The sequence below is a fragment of the Corvus cornix genome, chromosome 3 (assembly GCF_000738735.6).
Source record: "Corvus cornix cornix isolate S_Up_H32 chromosome 3, ASM73873v5, whole genome shotgun sequence".
NCBI lineage: Eukaryota > Metazoa > Chordata > Aves > Passeriformes > Corvidae > Corvus > Corvus cornix.
In genome coordinates, this window is record NC_047056.1 from 7,991,224 (window position 1) to 8,011,199 (window position 19,976).

Here is a 19,976-nt window from a genome sequence, read left to right on the forward strand (position 1 = left end):
TGTCACTTCGTCAGGTTCCAAAGTGCTATGACATGCAGATAGGTCAGCTACCCATTCTCCTGAAAGCAAGAACAACCTTGCTGAAGAAAGCTTATCTGGGACCTAGCAAAGGAAATGAGATTAACAACGCCTCAGTCCTTTCCCATAACTCACATACATTTCAGACGATCTGAAAATAAACTTGAACTAAGTGAAGTAAGGCTGAAATCAGGAATTATTTTGACAGCTGTCTTGGTATTCTGACCCACGAGGAAGAGATAAAATGAATAGGTACATGATCTCCCCCGCTCTGCCACATATTCCTGATTTTTAAGGCAAAAAAAAATACAAACCCACTATTCCATGTGTTCTAATTTTCTACAGAATAACTGTAGGAGCTTCTGAAGATTAATACAGATCAAAGTAGAGCTGGGAGCTCTGCAGGGAAAAGGTTTAAAATAGAAAAGTTTGTGGAAGGTCTGTGGATTGTAGCGTGGAGCTAAATCCTGACTACAGCAGAAGCAATCCACTGTGACACAGAGACCTGGAGGGAAAGGAAAAAGCATTAACGGTTGATTGATTCATGTGAAGGAATGACTATAAGAAACATCACCAAAACTGTCAAACTGCACATACTCGTTCAACTGCTCCTTCATGCTAAGATCTTGTAGAGGCTTACATGGGTTTTACCGATGAAGAGAGAATACTTGGAAAAGAAATCCATCGACATATTCAGAAGAGAAGCTACCTTTTTACTTTGAACATCTTCACTAACCATTACCTAGCCTAGTAAATCCCATGTGCTGAAAATTACTGGTGAGTAGAAGAGTCCTCGGGGAAGTTTCATGTGCACTTACTCATCTCAGCATCTCCCTGGCTCTGAGCTTTCACTAGCCCCAAGAAAATCAAAGTTCAACAGGCAAAAGGAGGTATTCCATCCACAAATGGTGTGGTATATTTTAAAATGAAAATTTAATTAGCACAAACAAAGCTAAGACTTCCCATCTTAATAAAAACCTTTTCAAAAGAGAGCACAGTTCAAAAATGGTCCTTCACACTGTGAGGAAGGTCACTCCTCCACCTCACAACAGCTAACAAAGCATCTGGCAGCACATTCAGTAAAGGAGGCTGCCAGCTCTGTCTCTGATGCCATATACATCAGTTATGCTCCATGTCCACACACACTGAGAACACATTTCCAATTAGACTTCAGATCTTGCTTTGAAAAAACGCTGGCTGCGTACCAGACGAAACAAAATTAATATGCTTTTTCCTGTGCAGAAAATCAACTGAGAAAACCACTAGAATGGAGAGGAAGCAGACAGGAGTTTGGAGAAGCAACACCTTGGAAATGGCAGAGTGGGAAGAATCAGAACAACACAGAGAGCCTGAAAGGAAGCAAGCCTTTGTCATGAGTATGTGCAAAATACTTTAAATATGCTTTCATGCTTTCATTATTTCAGGTAAATATTTCAAGGTTGGTTTTTTTTCTATAGCCGACACTTGCATCTCAATAAAGGGCTTTCCTATAACCAATATGCATTTAATCCTCATCTCTGGAACTCTTCAAATTGAACTGACATTGGCTCTGGAACTGCTCACCCCAAGAGTCTGGTCACTAGCCTCCTCTATACAATCAATCCACTTGGAAAATACTTGTCTTTATAGTGTCCTATACTGTGCATTCTTCTCACCACCTCTCTTATTTAACAGTATGGAGACCAGTTATGTAACAGAAGGAGAACCAAAAATTGCACTTAGTGGAACAAAAACATTAAAGAAAAGCAACTGATAAGCACTTACCTTTATTTCAAACTCATAGTGTTCATCCTTTCCCTGCCCACACAGGACATACCGTGGAATACTAATTTTAATTGGGTCCTTTAGGTTGTCTGGATTTGCTCCCAGTGAACGACAGACCATCCGCTTTCATGTACATACCAAATAGGGAGAACAAAGGAAAACCAAAATCACTACGTAAGGAAAAAAAGAAAAGAACTTCACTGAAAATGAGAAAGTGTTCTTGGCCAGAGAAGCAGGAAAAGAGGAGGCAGAAAGTACTTCTAAAATGAAGGAGTTCTTTGAAAAAAAAGTGGATCTTGTTTTATAAGCAAGCCCTAACATTTTTTTATGCATACAAAAGTTAAGGTGAAGTGTATTAAAAAACATTCCTTTATTTGAAAAGGCATTTTCAGCTTAGATATCAAAAACAAGGGAAAGCAGAAGACTTTTTATTACCTCCCTTTAAAAAAAATAAGTGTATTAATCAAGCTTTCATAGTTAACTCTAATTTTTATACGTCTCTTTCTTTTATAACAAACGTTCACAATATCATGCAAAGCTGCAGGGGTCTAGGAAATTCAGAAAGCTCTTACACTTTAAAAATTCAAACTCATTTTATAATTAAGTAAGCAATCCACTGTCAAAACAGTTTCCTACTATTTTTTTCAATCATATCTGAGTCTTAGAAAACTCAACTATGAAAAATTTGCACAGTCTGGACAAAATAATATAAAAAGTTATTTGCAATGAGGGCCCATTCATCTGACAGCCAGATGGAATCTGTAACTCTGAAATTATGTAAAAAATAAAATATTTTTGCAACTGAAAAGATTAATGCTTTGCAGCCACTATGTCCAAAAGTAGCATAAGCATTTAGAGTGAAAAAGTACAGAAACTGCCTTTAAGGAATTTCTCTACTTGCTCCATTGAACATACTTGGTCTGAAAACCTTAATGAACTGGCACTTAAAAAAATAACAGCAGCATAACAAATATAAGTCAACAACAAAAAAGATTGAAGAACTATCACTTCTAAGTTATGACTATGTTATATATTTGTATTTAGCACTGCTATCCATCACTTGAGCTGTAACTGTATTCTCAACATTCATCTTCTTTGTAGCAACTCCTGATGATTTCCAGGACATATAAGACTGTGTAGGAGTTGGAGAAGAATTTGAAATTCATGCATAAACACCTCTGCCTGTTACAGAGAGCCTTTTGACATCATCATTGCTCTCAAGAAGAGGAGGGTGTTATTTCATTGCCAGTCAATTATAAATGACAATGGAATTTCCCTTAACATTAGCATTAAAAAAGAGTGAAAAAGAAAAACCAAAGAAAGCAAATTTTTGTTCCACTGACTTTATCTAGAGTATATTTAACACAAACTTTTTTTTTTTTTTTTTTAAGAAACCATAAAAAAGTTTATGTTTAAATGGAAAAATATTTTGAGCGATCTTTGTTTCCACAACAAATATTGTCTCCTGTCCATTTTGGTCTTCTGTTATTACTCCCCACATTACTGGATTTTCAGCTAAAACTCATTTCTGGAGCATTGAAATGTAAGCTGTTCTTTCCTGGGGGGAAAAGAGGAGTTCACTGCCCTGAAAACAACATCATCTGCTTTAAAACAGCAATAAAACCATAAAGCCACTCATGAAGCCACCTCTGTCAACATGTAATTTATTGGCAGTCATTTTCAGAGAACTATTACAAACACCTAATAGAGAGGAAAACAATCTCAAACACAGTGTTGTGGAAAACGCGCCCTAATACATGAAATAATGCTTTGATAGTCATAAACAATGATTTATATGTTTACTTTAAATAGTAAAAACAGTAGAAATATTAGAATAAAATATACTGCTATGAAGTTCCTTTTCATAAAAGTGCAGCATATTCATTGAGTTAGATTTTTAAAAAAGCACAGAAAAGGAAAACCGTTATTGGGAAACACAAGATGCACAAACATTTAACTTTGGAGTATAATCAGAAAAGAAATTGGTTGCAGAGATCGTTTTCCTTTAACAGCCTTGATCAAGACAGCCCTCTCAGACAGTGCCACTCAATGCTGACTTCGGGCAAGGCCCAGAAGAAATGCCTTAATGATGTCAATGAGGGAGCCACTCCTGAGCAGGACTGACATGAAGATATTACTCTGTCTACTCATTTGTGTGCACATTCTTTGTTAAAAAACCCGCACAACACCTCAAAATAATGTGACACATCTTGCTCATTTTTGGCTTCCTTAAGGAAGTAGAAATGTAACAATAAAAACCCCCATAATTCTCTATCCAAACAAGTGTTCATCCCTCCAGACATAACTTCCCTACCCAATGCAAGCTATTTCTTTTTAAATCCCATGTGAGTTACATTATTGTGTCCTAACATATGGTAAAAACAAATGGGAAATGTTCTTATACTAGCAGAGAGACTGAAGTCTAACTCTGTTTAGTATATTTCACCTCTGCTGGCAATATGCTTACAGAATTTAGAATTTCAGATTAGATACCACCGGTTTTTCTGCCAAGAATCATCTTCCTCAAACAAGGCATATGGCATATTCAAGCAACAGGATTCAAAAGATATTCAGTTCCCCTTACAAGTGAAGAAACAAAAGAGAGGAGACAACACCTTATTGATTTTTTGAACATCTGACATGGGTAACAGGTAAAATACTCCTAAGCTAGAAGAAAGCCTTGACTAATGGAAATCTTCTACTAATGTCCAATAGCTACATTTTTTCTTGGGATGTAGTAACAAAAAGACTGTAAGAGATGCAATGTCATGGCATCAACAACCCCATCAGTAAGCAAGCAAAGGATGATGAAAGTAAGGCCAAGCACATTACATGGACAGAACTCTAGAGTTAAACTCACTCCATCAGTCAGGCAGTGTCCCCAGTTGTCAACTACCTAGTTAGAGGATGAGAAACATGCACACAGATGATAGACCCCAAAACATCTGTCTTGCCACAGTAGCATGACCAAAGGTTGAAATGCTATTTAAAGCACAACTCCTTTTGCACTTGTGACAAATTTTGATAAGAAAGTGCAATAAATCTTAAATGTAAAACTCTGAAGCAGAAGAGAATTGTCAATGCTAATATTCCCAAAATTGCATGTATAAAAGCTGTAAACATCTGTAGTATTAAGAGCATACAATGAAAATAAAATTTTAAAAATCTGCAGATGTTTTGAAATATTGAGATCAAGGGAATGAAGTAAATGAGGAGCATGAAAACAAAGATAATCAAAAAGATTAAGGAAAAGATAATTGAGGAGGAATAGAGAAGACATTAATGAAGATAGATAGTATCTTCAGAAAACACAGCCAAAATGGAAATCAGAAGACAGAGCTGTAATTACAGTTTTCATCCACCTACCATATAACAGAGAAACATTTAATTTCCTCACTTTCCTAAGGAATTGTATGTACAGCATATCAGAGATGCACAAAATACAAGCGCTCAAGTAATAATTATTATTGCTTAGATGTGTGTACACGGTCTGTGGTACTCCCTTAGAGCTCAAATGTCCCTTTTCTTTACTGATTGAAAAAAGGGGAGGGGGGAAGGGGTTTATCAATATTTATTAGTCTTTTATTTTGAATGTATCTCAACGTATTTGGATTTCAACATTTAGTCAAATGCATAATTAGCCAAATGGCTTCTTCACTTGAACTGAATGTTAATTTCCAGATTTCTGAAGGGATATGCAAACTGCTTTGAAGAATTGATGGGATGACTGTCAGCTGAGTATTTTTTTCTTTTTCACGGTATTTAGAAAAACCAATTCCTAAATCAGGTCCAACCTTGCTCCTTCTAGAAAACACAAGCTTAGTTTTTGTGCAATTCTCTCTGTCTGGCAAAACTGCACAACGGATACCATTCAAACTATAGAACCAAAGGCTGTCAAATTGTGATCGCTGGCATGAAGCATCCAAAATGTTAGGTGCAAAAAAAGACATTCTTTTCCTTTAAGAGGCCTATATGAGTAGTTGTAAGAACAAGACTCCTATACACCGTCTGCTTAGCACAGTCTGCTTTCACTGATGTATACAGCAGTACAAGAATGTCACCTAATGAAGGTTTAATACTTCCCATATTTTAATGGAGCAGGTAAACCAGATCAGCTAACTCAGTTTGAAATTTACAGGACAATCATACTGCATTTGAAAAAACTAATTCATTCATATCTGATGAGATATATTGATGAAATCTGCATCAAACCATCTTTCAAGAGCTGGTGAGTTAAATAAACATCATCATTCACTGTAATAATCAAACTTCTCATTATGTCACTGCAAATTCTTTGAGTGAAGTGTTTGTTATAGGTAAATACTGTGAGTAAACCATCTTCAGCAGAACACAGAAGTCGAATATTCGGTCCAGCAAAGTCAACTTGAATCTCCTTTATAGTGCCGATAGGAACCTCATGAAACACTGCCAAGGAATTCTGGCAGGTGCCTTGTTCAGCTGACAAAACAACAACGTACAGAATGGAACTGAACAAAAGCAAGCAAGCAGGTTCTGGGTCTGGTTTTCTGCAACTGCCAACAGCGAGCCAACAGATACCTTTCAACTCCTCCATCCTACCAGAAATTTGAGGTAAAGCACACATGAAAAATTCCAGTACTTCTTCCGGAGAATAGACCTGAAGTTTCAAAAAGACATCAGGAAAATGCCTGATGTCAGATGTTCAAATAATAAATAAGTTCTGTCTTAACACAAAACAGTTTTCTAGCTCTGTTCTTCCAACGCCATGCAAATTCTTCAGGGGGCTTTCTCACAAAGGCATCAGAGATCTCCATGCTTATGCACATTGTGACAGCCTCTTGCACAGGGGATTCAGTCATTTTCAGTATGAGCTCTGGCACCATCAGTAGGGTGGGATATGTCTTGATTCATACCTGACTTGAGGAACACATTTACTTGCAAGTTTCTTATAAATGCCAGGTTTTTTATTAATGATACTGCTTGAGCATATCTCTCACTTCTGTCACATGAACTTCCCAACTCCTTAATTTGTTTAGAAACCACTGCACTGCTGAGCAGCTGACTATTGGTATATTTGTAAAAGCAGGAAAGCTTACTGAAAAGATATCCCAAACTGGAAGCATGTTCTCATCTGACATCAAAACAAGAAGCTATTGACTTAAAAGAAACCAAATCAGAGGCACTGTGTGTTGGAAGATGAGAATTACTATACTGGTCTTCAACTATCGGGTGCACTGTGTTTAATGGGCTGTTCATTATAAGTTTTTGTTTCAGAATGCACATTAGACTGAGAAAAGAGAAGACATGATATGCTAAAGCTGGTTTGCTCATTAGCACCCATTAAGGATCCTGCAGGAGACAGCTGTTTCAAGTGGAAACAATCAGATTCAGTTCTTGAGCTGTCACAATCTGGAGAAGTAATTATTTTATCATCAAAATGATTGAAATTTTTAACCTTGCGGAGTGAATAAGCCATGCTATTAAAGTCAGAACTATGTAAAGAAGTAGATAAAACTTTCTGATACGGAACATTCTTACTCTTGAAAGTATTAGTACTTTTAGAGTGAATTAAACTACTTTTAATGTCACAATGACAAGCAAAGCTCTCCTGTTCTGAGTTACTCCTTTCATTCTGAAATGCCTTCTCTGATGTACATGGGGAGAAGAATCTTCCAGAACTGGAAAATAAATTCACCATCTCCGTATATGCCTTCTGCCTCTTATGGTCTCTTAGTCCTGCATTTTCTCCACCCAACTCAGAAGCACAATTGCCATCTTTAGACAGAAATGGAAAGCCATAGTGTGGCTGCCACTTTTGACTTTTCTGTTAAAAACTCCAAAAGAAGAAGATTAAAATGTCTTTGTAAAATCTTCCAACCTGAACATTTCTTAAACTGAGGATTGATTTTGATTAGATTTATGTAACCATTCAAAATCAGTACAATCTGTCAAAATGAGAGAGAGAAATCCCAACAGAAGTGATTGAGATCTGGTTAAGGAATACTTGATCTTTTCAACCCACCCCTGCTTTTTCGTTGCACAGTATCCATTTCACTTGGTTTATATTTGCTTTACTCAAAAACCCCAGGAAAGTCAACAGGCAATGCAGAAACTTGTAAGCCCTTTATATTTTACCCACACATGCACAAAAAAGTAATCCCATACTAGTCAAGAGAGCGCAAAAAGTACAACACAGCTTAAAAATGACAGTGTAGAAGTCAAAAAAAGTCCAAATTTGAGGTGTTGCAGCCCTCCTATTGTTACAGTTTAAATCCATGAAGCTATTTAGGATTTACTCACCAAGACAGTAACTGTGTTTCAAGCAACAGTTAGACAACTATATATGGTGGGAGGGGTCTAAACCTCAGTTTAAAAATACATAAATACATGTACGAATCCTTCAGGACACACACAACTTGCCTGGTTCTTCTTGCTAACTTACAGACACCCCTACAGCAGTTCATTGTTAGTCAAAAATGTTATGTGTATTCTGAATTCAGACAATCTCTCCTCATTAAATGCTTTTCTCCTCTAAAAATAATGAACGGGACACTGTTCCAAATTAAGAATCATGGCAAAACAATGAAGAAAGATCAACCCTAACACCACATCTTTCAAACAAGGGAAAGCTAGGTCCAATCTGAAACAAAATCACTTTGATTCCAGCTGGTAAGATGCACTGCCATCTCTGTTAGCCATTAATCTTGCTGTGAATTCAAAATTCTAATTATGCAGCTAAACATTAAGAAGTGTAATTACAGGGCATGCCATAATTTAAGACAACCATTTCATTCTGACAAATTATGACCTACCTCATACTTCAACTTGCGTTGAATAGTGCTGTTATTACGCCTCTCATTATCCTAAGCACAAAAAAGGTACAGGAGGTTATTAAAAAGTGCCTTTCTTGTATAAGGCAATTAAAAGTATTCAGAGGAAGAGACATTCTTTATAATAGATGAAAATAACAATCAATATTTATTAAACCACTGACTTAGAAGTCAATCAACCCATTCTTTCGATCAATTAGGTCATCAGTTGTTGAATAGGCACTTGTTTGCAAGTATGAAATTCCATCCAGAAGAACATTAATTTTCATCAACTTAATTTTTCTGATGTAAAATGAAGATTATATTTTATGTGGAAACTTCTTTATTGCCATTTACACACTCCTTCCTCCCAAAAAAACCCCCCCAGAATACAACATTAAAATGCCACTGGAAATAAAAATATTATTAAAATTTAAAAACTGATATCATACCTCATTTACTGTTTCTAATTTTTGGTGAATTAAAAGCAAGTAAACACAGAAAAACATGAAAATTACTGAACAACAAAACCAAATCAGTGGTTAGACATGGTCCATTGAAGGTCAGGATCTCCCACCCATTTCTGCTCACCTTGAAACTTTCTGTAGACCAGGACACACTAACATCATTATCCTCAGCTTTAGGATGAATATTCTGAAGCCTCCTCTGCACTTCTTCTTCAATAAAGGCATTTATCCTTTAAGATACAGAAAAGTGTGTGTGCATGTATGGGAAAAAAGTGTATTTTTACATAAAAATCAAGATAGACTGACTAAAAGGCTCTTTGAAATGCTTTTAACCCTAAGTAATGCACAGCTCTTAATTGGCAGGCTTAATGTTAGACCAGCTGTATCCCTCCTTAAGGAAGGAACACTGACTTTTGAGCGAGTGTTCATCTAACAGGCAAAGGTTAACAATTTGTTATCAATTAGACAAATTACTTGCTATGAGTGCAGCTCTACACACAAGAGGCAGTGAGGGTACGAGTGACGAAGATGTAAGAAGGCTGGGGTTGCATCTTCTGTAACTTAACAGTTTGCTTTCATTGCTGCTGCAATATCAGCAACCCCCAAGGTTTCATCTTCAAACAGAAGGAATGTTCCAAGAGCTGATACTAACAACTGCCATGTGTAAGTATAACAAGGGCAGAGATTAAGGATTTTAGTGATGTAAGGCAGCTGCCCTATTAAAAAAGGTTTAAGACAATTTAATTTACTTTGTTGCCTTAAGCGTATATGAAGCAAAACCATATAGACAAGTAACTGTGAAGTCAAAAATTATTTAAATACCTTTCAGCCTACAGTTTCCTAACCCTGTACTCTAAAACAAACTGGTGCAACAGATGAGGCTATTGGTTATTTACAGTAGAATACAACACATAAATTTTATTTCCAGACCAGTCTTTCAGTACAATCACACTATTTAAATCAAATCCAACCCTGGCAGAATGGTCTTTCAAAATATTTCTTTTCTAAAGCTATTGTGTTTGCATTCCATTTCAGGAATGCAAGTTACCTACCTATCATCAACCAGTGGTGGCTGTGGCTTTGTTGGGCTGGTAGGGGAAGTGCTATGGGAGAGTCTCTCATCTAATACTCCATGGTTTCCTTTCTGAGCTCCATCACCCTCGTATATTTTTTGCTTCAGCTGCTGAATTTCCAGGTCCAGGCTATAAAGAGATCTTAACATGTAATTTGCTTTGGTTTAGAGTTGATTCATATAGTTCTGATGGGAAGTAATGTGCCTACACTAGCATACATGTACATAAGATTGTAGGTACTGATATTTATGAAGGTTTAAAATCACAATTGTTCTTTAAGCATATTTAGACAGGAAAATAGAGACAGCTCAAAACCACATTCCAACAGTAGTATTAAGTCGAATAAAACAACTTCAATAACTTCCATCGCAGGAGGTATCTAAATCTGTACATTAAATATTAACTCCTGAGACCTAACCTATCTATTAGAATCACTTCAATAAATTCTCATTTTTACAGAGCTCTACCAATGACCTCAGGTATTATCTTTGCATGTGAAATAAATGAAGAAACAAACAGAAAAAAAAAATTAAAAAGTCAAAATACAGCACTAATACAAAAAAACCTCAAAGACAACATAAAACACTGATGTGGCAGAACTTCTCTATAAGAAAATCTTTAAATTGTGTACTACACATATACATTTTCCAGTTGTTCCATCTGTATGTATGTTTTTGAAAATTCACTTACAAAATAAAACATCTAGTACTTATTGTATATATACAGATAAGAAATCATCTTTTGAAACCTCCTTGCTTTCTTTAACAAATAAATTTAATTCCACCCAGATTTATGCACAGAATACAATATGTAAAATTGGGTACTGTGTTTCTGACTAAAAATATCTGAGGCATTTTGTATGAAATAAGAAGCACTTATTGCAATACTCATCACTTACTCAAATTAAATTATAACAAAGTAATCTGCAGAACACCCTCTTCACTTGTAATGTAGCTGAGATTAGATTAGTAACACAGTAATAATCTTCCCCGTTTTCATTACAATTTTTGTCTCTAAAAGTATTTATTTTTCTAGAGGCTACTTAGAAATCAAATAATAAAAGAAAATAAGTTCTTGCAAAAACAGGAGAAACTATGCAAAGCTGGGATTCTACAAGTTCTGCTACAATTGTGCATATCTAAATTGAAGTGCAATTCTATATTCCATCCTGGGGGTTAAATGAGAAAATTAGAGAGATGATGAATGTTGAAGCTTTTTAGGCTGACTTGTTACTTCAGTTTTAGAGTACTTTTGCAGCACTGCCAGAAGCAATCTATTTCTTTTGATTAGCAGCACAACAATCTTGCGTCCTGAGGGTAAGTGAATGAAAGATGGCTGATGTATACAGGAAAGTGTTTGCATCCATGGAAAATCAATTTAACCACAAAAATCAGATTTACATTAAAGGAATAAAGCTTAGTTTGTAAACATCCTACTATGAGAAGACATCACTTTTATAGCTATGAACATAGTCAGCCTTGTGATGCATCCACCAATAAGTACACTGAACTGTGCCTTGCCACTTGCCTCAAAGATGGCTCTAAAGTTGCTTTATGTTCATTTTAGTGCCCCAAAACTCTGCCAGTAAAGCCAAAATGTGTGTGTACATATCCCAGTTTAAGTTAACTTCAAATTATCATTTTGGGGGCCATCCCTATTGTCTTCGGGTGATTCATAATGATATTGAAGCCCATAATTATCTGAGGCCAAATATTGTTACTGTATCTTTAAGATCCTGAAGCCGCAGATCTTGTGTGTCTAGTGGGAGCGGGGCGTGCAGGCATTTTAAAAAGCTCCCCGCCCAGGTTTTTGCACGGCTTTTTACAGCATGGTATTTGCGTCGCGGGCTGCTTGGTCTTTGCTTAGGCAACGACTTTTCTTTCCAATTTGGTTTGGTTTTTTTCCTCGGATCAGAGAAACTGCAGTAGCAATGTTTGAGCCGCCTTGAGGGTGAATTCTGCAGCTGCTTGTCCGAAAACCGGGGGCATCATGCCGGCAGAAGTGGAGAGGAGCTGCCCCGCTACAGCCCCAGCCGCTGCTAACCACGCCGAGCCTGGGAGAGGACACATTGAGTGGCTTCAGTCCAGCTGCTTCGACTGCCATGCCCGCTCTGCTGTGCCTTGCCGTGGGGAAGCTCTTCATCTGCTGATGGAACTGCTCCCTGAGGCTCCTGCCTTCATGAGACAGATCTGACACCATCTTGTCTTGCAAAGCCCGAAGCCGTCCCACCAGGCCCGTATCGGGAACGGGTATTTTCTGGTATTTCGGGTCTCTGTTTCGGTGGGAGGGTGAGGTCTAGCAGTTCGATAGCTAGCAGTTATTTACTTTTTTTTTTTTCCCCTGACTATTGGCATTCTTTTTCTTAATAAACCACTGTTTTTTCACTTTCATCTATTAATATTCATTTCTTATTGGTGGAAAGGGACTGTTGGAACCCTTAAAGGAGATAACTCATTCCAGAGCATTCCCCTTTAAATTATCTCAAACCAAGACACCTGTAGGTGAAATAATTTTGAGCTTCCATATGATACAAACAAATAAAAACATAGTATCTAGTTATGATGGACTTACACTTGCATAGCACTTCAAATGAATCTTGCATTTAAACATTTTCAGAGAGTTAACACTGATCTGAACCAGAGCACATAATCACATAATGGGATCTAGATAAACAGTAAGAAACATATATAATTCATAGGCTTACTATTGATACACACGACTCCTTTAAGCACAGGGCTCCTTTAACATATGAAACATAGAACTCCTTAAACATAAGTGCTTTAGTATAAAGTATAGATTAATAAAAGCTGGGTGTTGGTTGGCTGCTATGCTCGACCGCAATTGCTTTTGCAAGACAAGAAGCCTAGCCCTGGAAGGGGCTATGATGATAACTGAATAGGAGATGCTATGCCTAACGCTAACTGCTCTTAAAAACAAACCCCAAGTAGACTAGGGTGATAAGGAAATGGAATGCGAGCTAATGGGTTTGGCTAACTGCTTGTCTGCAGAACAAGGGCCTAATCCCTACAGGCTAAGCGGTAAGGAGGAAGACGCATGCTAACTGCTGTTTTAATGACAAATAGAAGAGCTGTCACAAAAGGGTAGAAAAATGCAATAGGAGAATAGGAATATAATCAATACACAATTATAAATGAAGTATAACTAATATAGCAACGAAGTGTGTAATAGTAGAATTAAGTGTGTATTACCAAAATAGATGTGATCAATTTATTAAGAATAGAGTGCCGTGTTTGTAACCCTAAAATAAGGAAACCGCAAGTCATTTAATACCCCTTAGGACCGTAACTTTACATAAATGACCAAAACAAGGGTGGATGACGAACATGTAAACGTATAATGACAAGCTTGTAAATTTATAAAAAACCTCTGTAAGATGACCATGGGAGACACGCACATGGAGGTGTTAACCCCTGTGTGCTCCCAGCCTGGCCAATAAAGGTGTGCTTTACTTTACAGTACCTTGCTGTGGAGTAGATTTCTTTGAATCACTATGGCATCATACATTTTGAAATGTAAACTCAAATACAAGAGCAATACATAGCCTGAAACGTTTAAGATATTCTCATGTATCTTTAGATCTTTCTCCTGCCTCCACATTCACAAAAACATTCTGAATTGAATTATTCAGGCCCATGGGCTATTCACTGAAAGACCTCAAAGTTTTATTTAGCCTGTGCACGAGGAGTTTAAAGTAAACAAGAAAAAAAACGAGAAAAAAAAGAGAAGAAAAAAAAAAGAGATCTCTTTTTGCTTCCTTTGTTTCTCCAAACCTCAGTCTTCTGGCTGACAACGTATTTTTTCACTTACCACACAACCCAGCAATCTTGAGGGCTAACTAAGCTGTCTATTTTTGTGGAACTTCCAGTCATTTATAGCTCACTTTTGTTGACTAAAGTGAGATGCTTAGTGTAGAAAATGAGATTTTATGCTCACAACAATTATGGAAAATAATGGCAATATACACTACAAAATGATGAATCAGTATTGAAAATACTTAACTAAAGCCAAACAATGTAGCTATAAATGTTGAAAAAGTGACCTCTACACACTGTATATAAAGCAAATCTTCTGATAATGGTTTAAAAGGAACGGAATACAGAAGAGCTCTTCAATTTGGCTACAGGCAAGTTTCTTCTTTTAGGTGGTTTTCCCACATCTGTTTGAAGGGCTTATGAAAAAATATTCAGATAAATTAGCGAAGCATTAAAAAAATAATGACAAATGCTACCTCAAGAAAAAAAATACTTCATTTTTTCACTGATATTCACAGGTTTTAAAGCTCCACTAGTAGCAAATCACGTAACACATTTTAAAATGGCAATGCTGTGCTTTTTCTATACTGCAGGGATTGAATACATTTATCTTAGTGAATTTTTGCTTAGTTTAAAAAAACCCCAAAATATTTTTTCCTCTTCTTCCACAGAGAAAGATCCTTTCCTGACCTGACTGACTTTTCTCTGAGCCTCCCATACTTAGGCTAAATGTTATCCTGCAAGATACTGGGAGTATAACTAATGACATTGCTTCTGTGCCTAAAAGGGATTGTCACTACATTGGGCAGTATTAAAGACTCTGTATATTTTCCAATAAGCTTAAAAAGCATCATCAAATTTTACACGGATATATGGCTAGCTAATTTTTATTTAGCCCTGAAAGCAGGCTATTAAAAATTAAACATCTACCCCCATTTACTTTTAACACCAGAAGTGTTCAGTTCATCACCAGTTGAGAGAGACAGTTGGCAGGTTTACTGTAACAGTCTCCAAATCTTGAACAAACATCTAACTTGTCACTAATAAAAAAAAAAAAGTTATACAGAAATAATTTAAGAGAAAAAAGTTGTGAGATGGTACATTTGCTCTAAGGGCAGAACATAAGGATATCTGAGCTTTCTGCGTAGGTAAAACAATTTAAGTACTGTAATGACTAATGCATATAATATCCCGCTGAGGATGGGATAAGTATTCAAACACACCAGAACTTAATAAGTGAGCAAGAATCATTTAAAAAGCAGTAGAGTTTCAATTCTGGATAAACTACTTGAAATTCATTAAGAAACTCAAGTACCAGGACACTGAACAAACTGCGCTCTCATCATCCAAAGTATAAAATTATTCCCCTTTTGTGGACAGGTTCTGATAAATGGAAGATACCACAGCACTCACCGTTCTCGGTCTTGTTCAAGAGCTTTCTGCTCAGCTTCCAGACTCGCCTGCAGCCCTGCCTGTTCACCGCTGCTGTTGTTCAAGGTGGCAAGCTTCTGTTTCTGCTCTTCAATTTCAAAGTCTATGGTGGAACGACGCTGCAAAGCAGAATGCCTCTTTTCTAACTTAGCAACAGCTTGCTCCAGTGCCTCTCTCTGCTGCTTTTCCCTTGATTCAAGGATTTCTTTTTCCTTTTTCCGAACCTTTCCTTCCTGCCGAGCTACATTGGCTGTGAATTCAAAGGTTTCTTGAAGCTGCTGCAGCTGATTTGTGCTAGCCCTATACTGGGCAAGCTGCTCTTCTTTTTCTTCTATTTCTTTCTCTATTTGATAGAGTGTATTATCTAACCCTAACAAGCCCCTATCAAGGACTTCAGAAGCTCTTTGTTTTTCCTCCAGCAGAGCTGGCAAATGATTACTCTTCAGGTACTCAAGCTGGCGTACTTTAGATTGGAGCCTGTATTCCGCTGGCTTTATCTTGTCAACTTCTTCAGCCTTGAGTATGGCATCCATAAAGTTTTCATCATCTCTCTTGAGATATAAATGTTCTTCATGTGCAAATTTTAAGTGCTCCAAAGCTCTTTTTTCATCTGCTACTTCCTTTTCTAGGTGATCCATTTGTTGAATTAAATCTTTTTCCAAAATAGCCAACTGTTCCAGCTGTTTCCTTTTAAACTCTACAAAATCATACTGTGCTTTTTCTAACTCTTCATGGTTTTCATCACCTTCAGATCGGGCTTCCTTGACTTTTAAAAGAGATTCTCTGAGCTCTTCAAGATCTCTTCTCTCTTCTTCTACTCTTTGCACATCCCCTCTCTTCAGGAGCTCTATCATGACCTGCTTCTCTCGAAGCTGTTCCTCTAGGTGAGCCACCAGCATCACCTGTTCTCTTTCCTGTTCTTCAAGCCTCTTTTTTTCTGATTCCAGCTTAAGATACTGCTCATCTTTTTCCTTTTTTAGTTTTTCAAGTTCATGAAAAATCTGCATTTTCTCTGCTTTTTCATTATGATTAAGTTCTTGTAGTCGCTGCAACTCCTCTTTGACCCGGGCAAAAATTTCTTCCTGCTGCTTTTTCTTTTGAAGCTCTATCTCCTGTTGTTCCCGTAATCTTTCTTCTTCAAACTTTTCTTTTTCAGCCAGCAAATCCTTTAACCTGCTTTCAATGTGAACACTTCTCCGTTTCAGACTCTCTTCCTGTTTTCGTATTTGCAGCTGAACTATTTCTGTCTCTTTGCGCTGTGACTCTACTTCTTGCTGCATTCTTACAAGTTCTGCTTTGTCAGATTTTTGTTTTTCTTCCATCTCTTCTATTTGTTTCCTACAGTAAAACATTTACACGAAGTTAAAAAGGTTTGGATAAGGATTTCTGAGTATATATAACCATTTCTTTTTTTAATACTTTTGTTTTGCTACAGGTTAAGATCCTTCATCACTTGGAAATGACTCAATGCATGAGACAAATCAAAAAGAAATTCATATGGTCTCTGTCAGTATAAAAAGCTGTGGATATACAAAGTCATAGGAAGACATGTTATATAGCACTTATGTTATTAAAAAATTAGACTGTATTAGTTCTGTCAAATCCAATAAAAATATTGATAGAACATATCCATGCACACAGCACAGAGTAAATATGTATTTTTTTTTTACATACCTACATTCTCATGCACAAAAACTTGTATAGAAGGACTTGATCAGCAATTTGCCTCACCAAATTTAAGCCAACAGATGAATTAAAGTAATATTTTCACTTTAGGTAACTCCAACTGAATTACTGATCAACAGGATTATAAAATTTAAGATAAATTATTATGTCCTGTGTAATCTCTCTTACTTGAGGGTCACCATTATCCCCATAATACAAATAGAGACAACCTGCAAGTCGACTGGTTATTTTGAGAGAAGTCAGATGAATTAAAGTACAAGTAGATTAACTTCTGCACAACCTGAATTCAAATTCCACCAAAATAACAAAAAAAGGGTAAATATCAGTGATCCTATTTGCATTAGTTGCTGAATAGTATCTTTCAGTGCTTCAGAGCTTTAGGATTTTTCCGAGTTTACTTCACTTAGTCCAACTACATAAAGAGCTTTATCAAAATGGACCACACCATCTCAAGCTGAGAAGGCAGAAAGGTTTTCAGCTTGTGAATCTAATCAGTGCTGAGATCTGCAACAAGGCACAGCTATTCACTTCCACAATCTTAGCAGGTATGCTGAGCCAAAACAATCAGCTCAGTTTGCCAGCTGATAACAATGCTTTCTTTTGTATTTCAAGCCAACTTCCACATAACGTTCTGAAAAGCATGATTAGTATGCCCATTCCACACCACAGCTTGATATAAGAGAAGCAGAGTGTAACACATGAGTTGTTCCTATCACGATTCAATCCAAAGACAAACAAACCATAAAAAAGAGATATGAATAAAGAATGTAATTTGCCATCTTTTAAGGTAAAACCATGAAAGTTAAGAGCAAGGGTAATATATTATATCTCTACAATCTATCCTCCTTACACCTTGGTATTCCAGAGTTTCTTTGCTAAATATCAGTCAGCTCCAATTCAGCTATTCAGGATCATCTGCTTGCTGAATAACACTGTGATTCCAAAATCATTATTTAAATCAGTCTATAACTTGTATATATAGACACACATAAATACCACAGAGGACAATGTTACCTTTTACTTTCTAATTTTTCAAGCTCTTCTCGTTGCTGTCTCTCAAATTCTAGCCTGATTTTAAAAAAAAAATAAAGAATACAGTAAAAAGGTTGTTTTCTGAGTATCACAAAAATAGGAAGACGATGCAAGTTACTGTCTGGTTAGATGATAACAATGATACAAATGAAGTTTTGTAAGACTACTTCTACAAGAACAGAAAATAGTTCTTTCATTAAGGTTACAAATTAGGTATCATGCTGACTTGAGTATAAATAGAAAAATAAATTAATTTCTGGGGAAAAGGTATTTTAAAAGGAAAGTTAAGCAAGACACATAGATGATTAGCATAGCCTCTGCGAGTTAACTACATGCAGACATGGCAATCAGTACATAAAAATTTAACTTCTCTACCTTAGACAGATCGGTCCTTTTACAGGGAAAAGACTGCCATGGGAGGCAGGGGGAAACAGAGCGATCAATTGAGAAAGGAATTGATAGAAAAAGCATATTAGCAGTACAGAATACTTTAAAATCAACAGCGCTTTGTTTTATTGGAGATTAAATTGGTTAGATTCATAGAACATTTATCATACTAAATCTCAGAAGTAGAATTCAAATAATTATTCTTTCTAAACTCATTTTTCAAATGCCAATGACAAACGCCAAAAATTATTCTCTTCACCCTATGGCTTATTAACTTAGCCACTTCTGAGAAGGGAAAGGGCTACAAAACTACAGTAGTGTGTGCTAATAGTTCTGCCATTTCCTTCCAAGAAAAAGAAAAAAATCCCAAACATTTCTACGATGTAATCAGCGAGGTTGAAAAACCCCGAAGTGCAACACTGAAGCACAGAACACAATTCAAACCCATTCATTTAAAATATTTTGAGATTTTAATGTATTTAGTTTGACAAGGTTCTGTATAAGAACGGGAGAGCATTTTATGTCATTTTTCAATATCAGCTTTTATTACAGTTGTACACAAGTACTTTTCTTATTTTAATTTCATTTGATTTATCTTTTCTTTAAGGAACTTTTTAATAACAAATATTAAAAAGGCAAAAAGAACCTATATATGGATTAAATTACTCAACCAAATACATACATATTCAGTTATTTCAGGCTTGTTACAGCTTAAGGATATGCAGGTTAGTGAAACAGTCCATAAATACTGAAAAAAAATGCTAGACTGCACCACAGGTTAACTTCAAATTTTTGATACATTGCAGTTTAAGACATCATGACCACAATTATATAGATAGGTTTCTAAAAATAAGGCATTTTTAGTATCTCTTTTCAAAAAGTCATAGAAATGCATACAACAAAAAGAAATTGTCCTTGGAAATATGCAAATAGTACACCAATAATCTAACATTTATAAAGCTACTATAACGAACTTTGATTCCTCCATATTCAAGAAGCATCTTTCTAATGGCTGCAATAAGGGAGAATGACTACTTTCACAAATTCTGTATTTCACTTTTCCCTATTTCTTAAAAATTCATTAAAAAAAAAGTCTTCTACAATCCTTAAGCGATTAGCCTATGCAGATTTTTATACCCAGCTCCAGGCATTCAGAGCTTCTTATGCAACTGTCTCACCAAGAGTCCAGTCACATCTGCATTAAACTAAGGTGGGCACTTTACAGCACAAGGATAGATGATGACAACTTAGTATTTTTAGTTTGATCACAATTGCTGCAGCAGTAATGCTGCAGAAATCCACAAAGTGGATGCAAAATCCACAGACTGCTGAAAGGGAACAAGCAGCAATCTTGGGGGCCTTCAGAAAGCAAAAACTTAATTCAGTTTAACTTAATTCAGGTTAACATGTCCTTTGGGATTTCCTTCCCCCTTTTTTTTATTGAAGCTATACCTCAAAATCTCTCCCTTTAGCTATGATCTGCTATCTGGAATTCATATCTTTTAGCTATCACTTCTTACCTAGGGCTTGGCTGACAAAATGCCATAATTATTTCGG

The 19,976-nt window shown here is 36.3% G+C and overlaps 1 protein-coding gene across 11 annotated transcripts in view; it reads right to left on the bottom strand.

The window, feature by feature from the left end:
* Nucleotides 1-19,976, bottom strand: part of KIF16B (kinesin family member 16B) — a 167,316-nt gene that overhangs the window by 60,858 nt on the left and 86,482 nt on the right. For 4 of the 11 annotated variants that reach the window (XR_005604361.1, XR_005604362.1, XM_039570132.1 and 1 more), the window contains exons 18-24: nucleotides 18,408-18,440; nucleotides 18,015-18,068; nucleotides 15,297-16,652; nucleotides 10,090-10,251; nucleotides 9,162-9,267; nucleotides 8,574-8,624; nucleotides 1,783-1,905 (exon numbers count right to left, since the gene is read on the bottom strand). Coding sequence is in view for 9 of the 11 variants with exons in the window: in XM_039570132.1 (XP_039426066.1) it covers nucleotides 1,783-1,905; nucleotides 8,574-8,624; nucleotides 9,162-9,267; nucleotides 10,090-10,251; nucleotides 15,297-16,652; nucleotides 18,015-18,068; nucleotides 18,408-18,440 (1,885 nt within the window). In the remaining 2 variants the exon portion in view is untranslated. Of the gene's footprint in view, nucleotides 1-1,782; nucleotides 1,978-3,163; nucleotides 7,596-8,573; nucleotides 8,625-9,161; nucleotides 9,268-10,089; nucleotides 10,252-15,296; nucleotides 16,653-18,014; nucleotides 18,069-18,407; nucleotides 18,441-19,976 lie in introns of those variants that run through there. The other 7 variants (XM_039570133.1, XM_039570139.1, XM_039570137.1 and 4 more) reach the window with 7 other exon arrangements.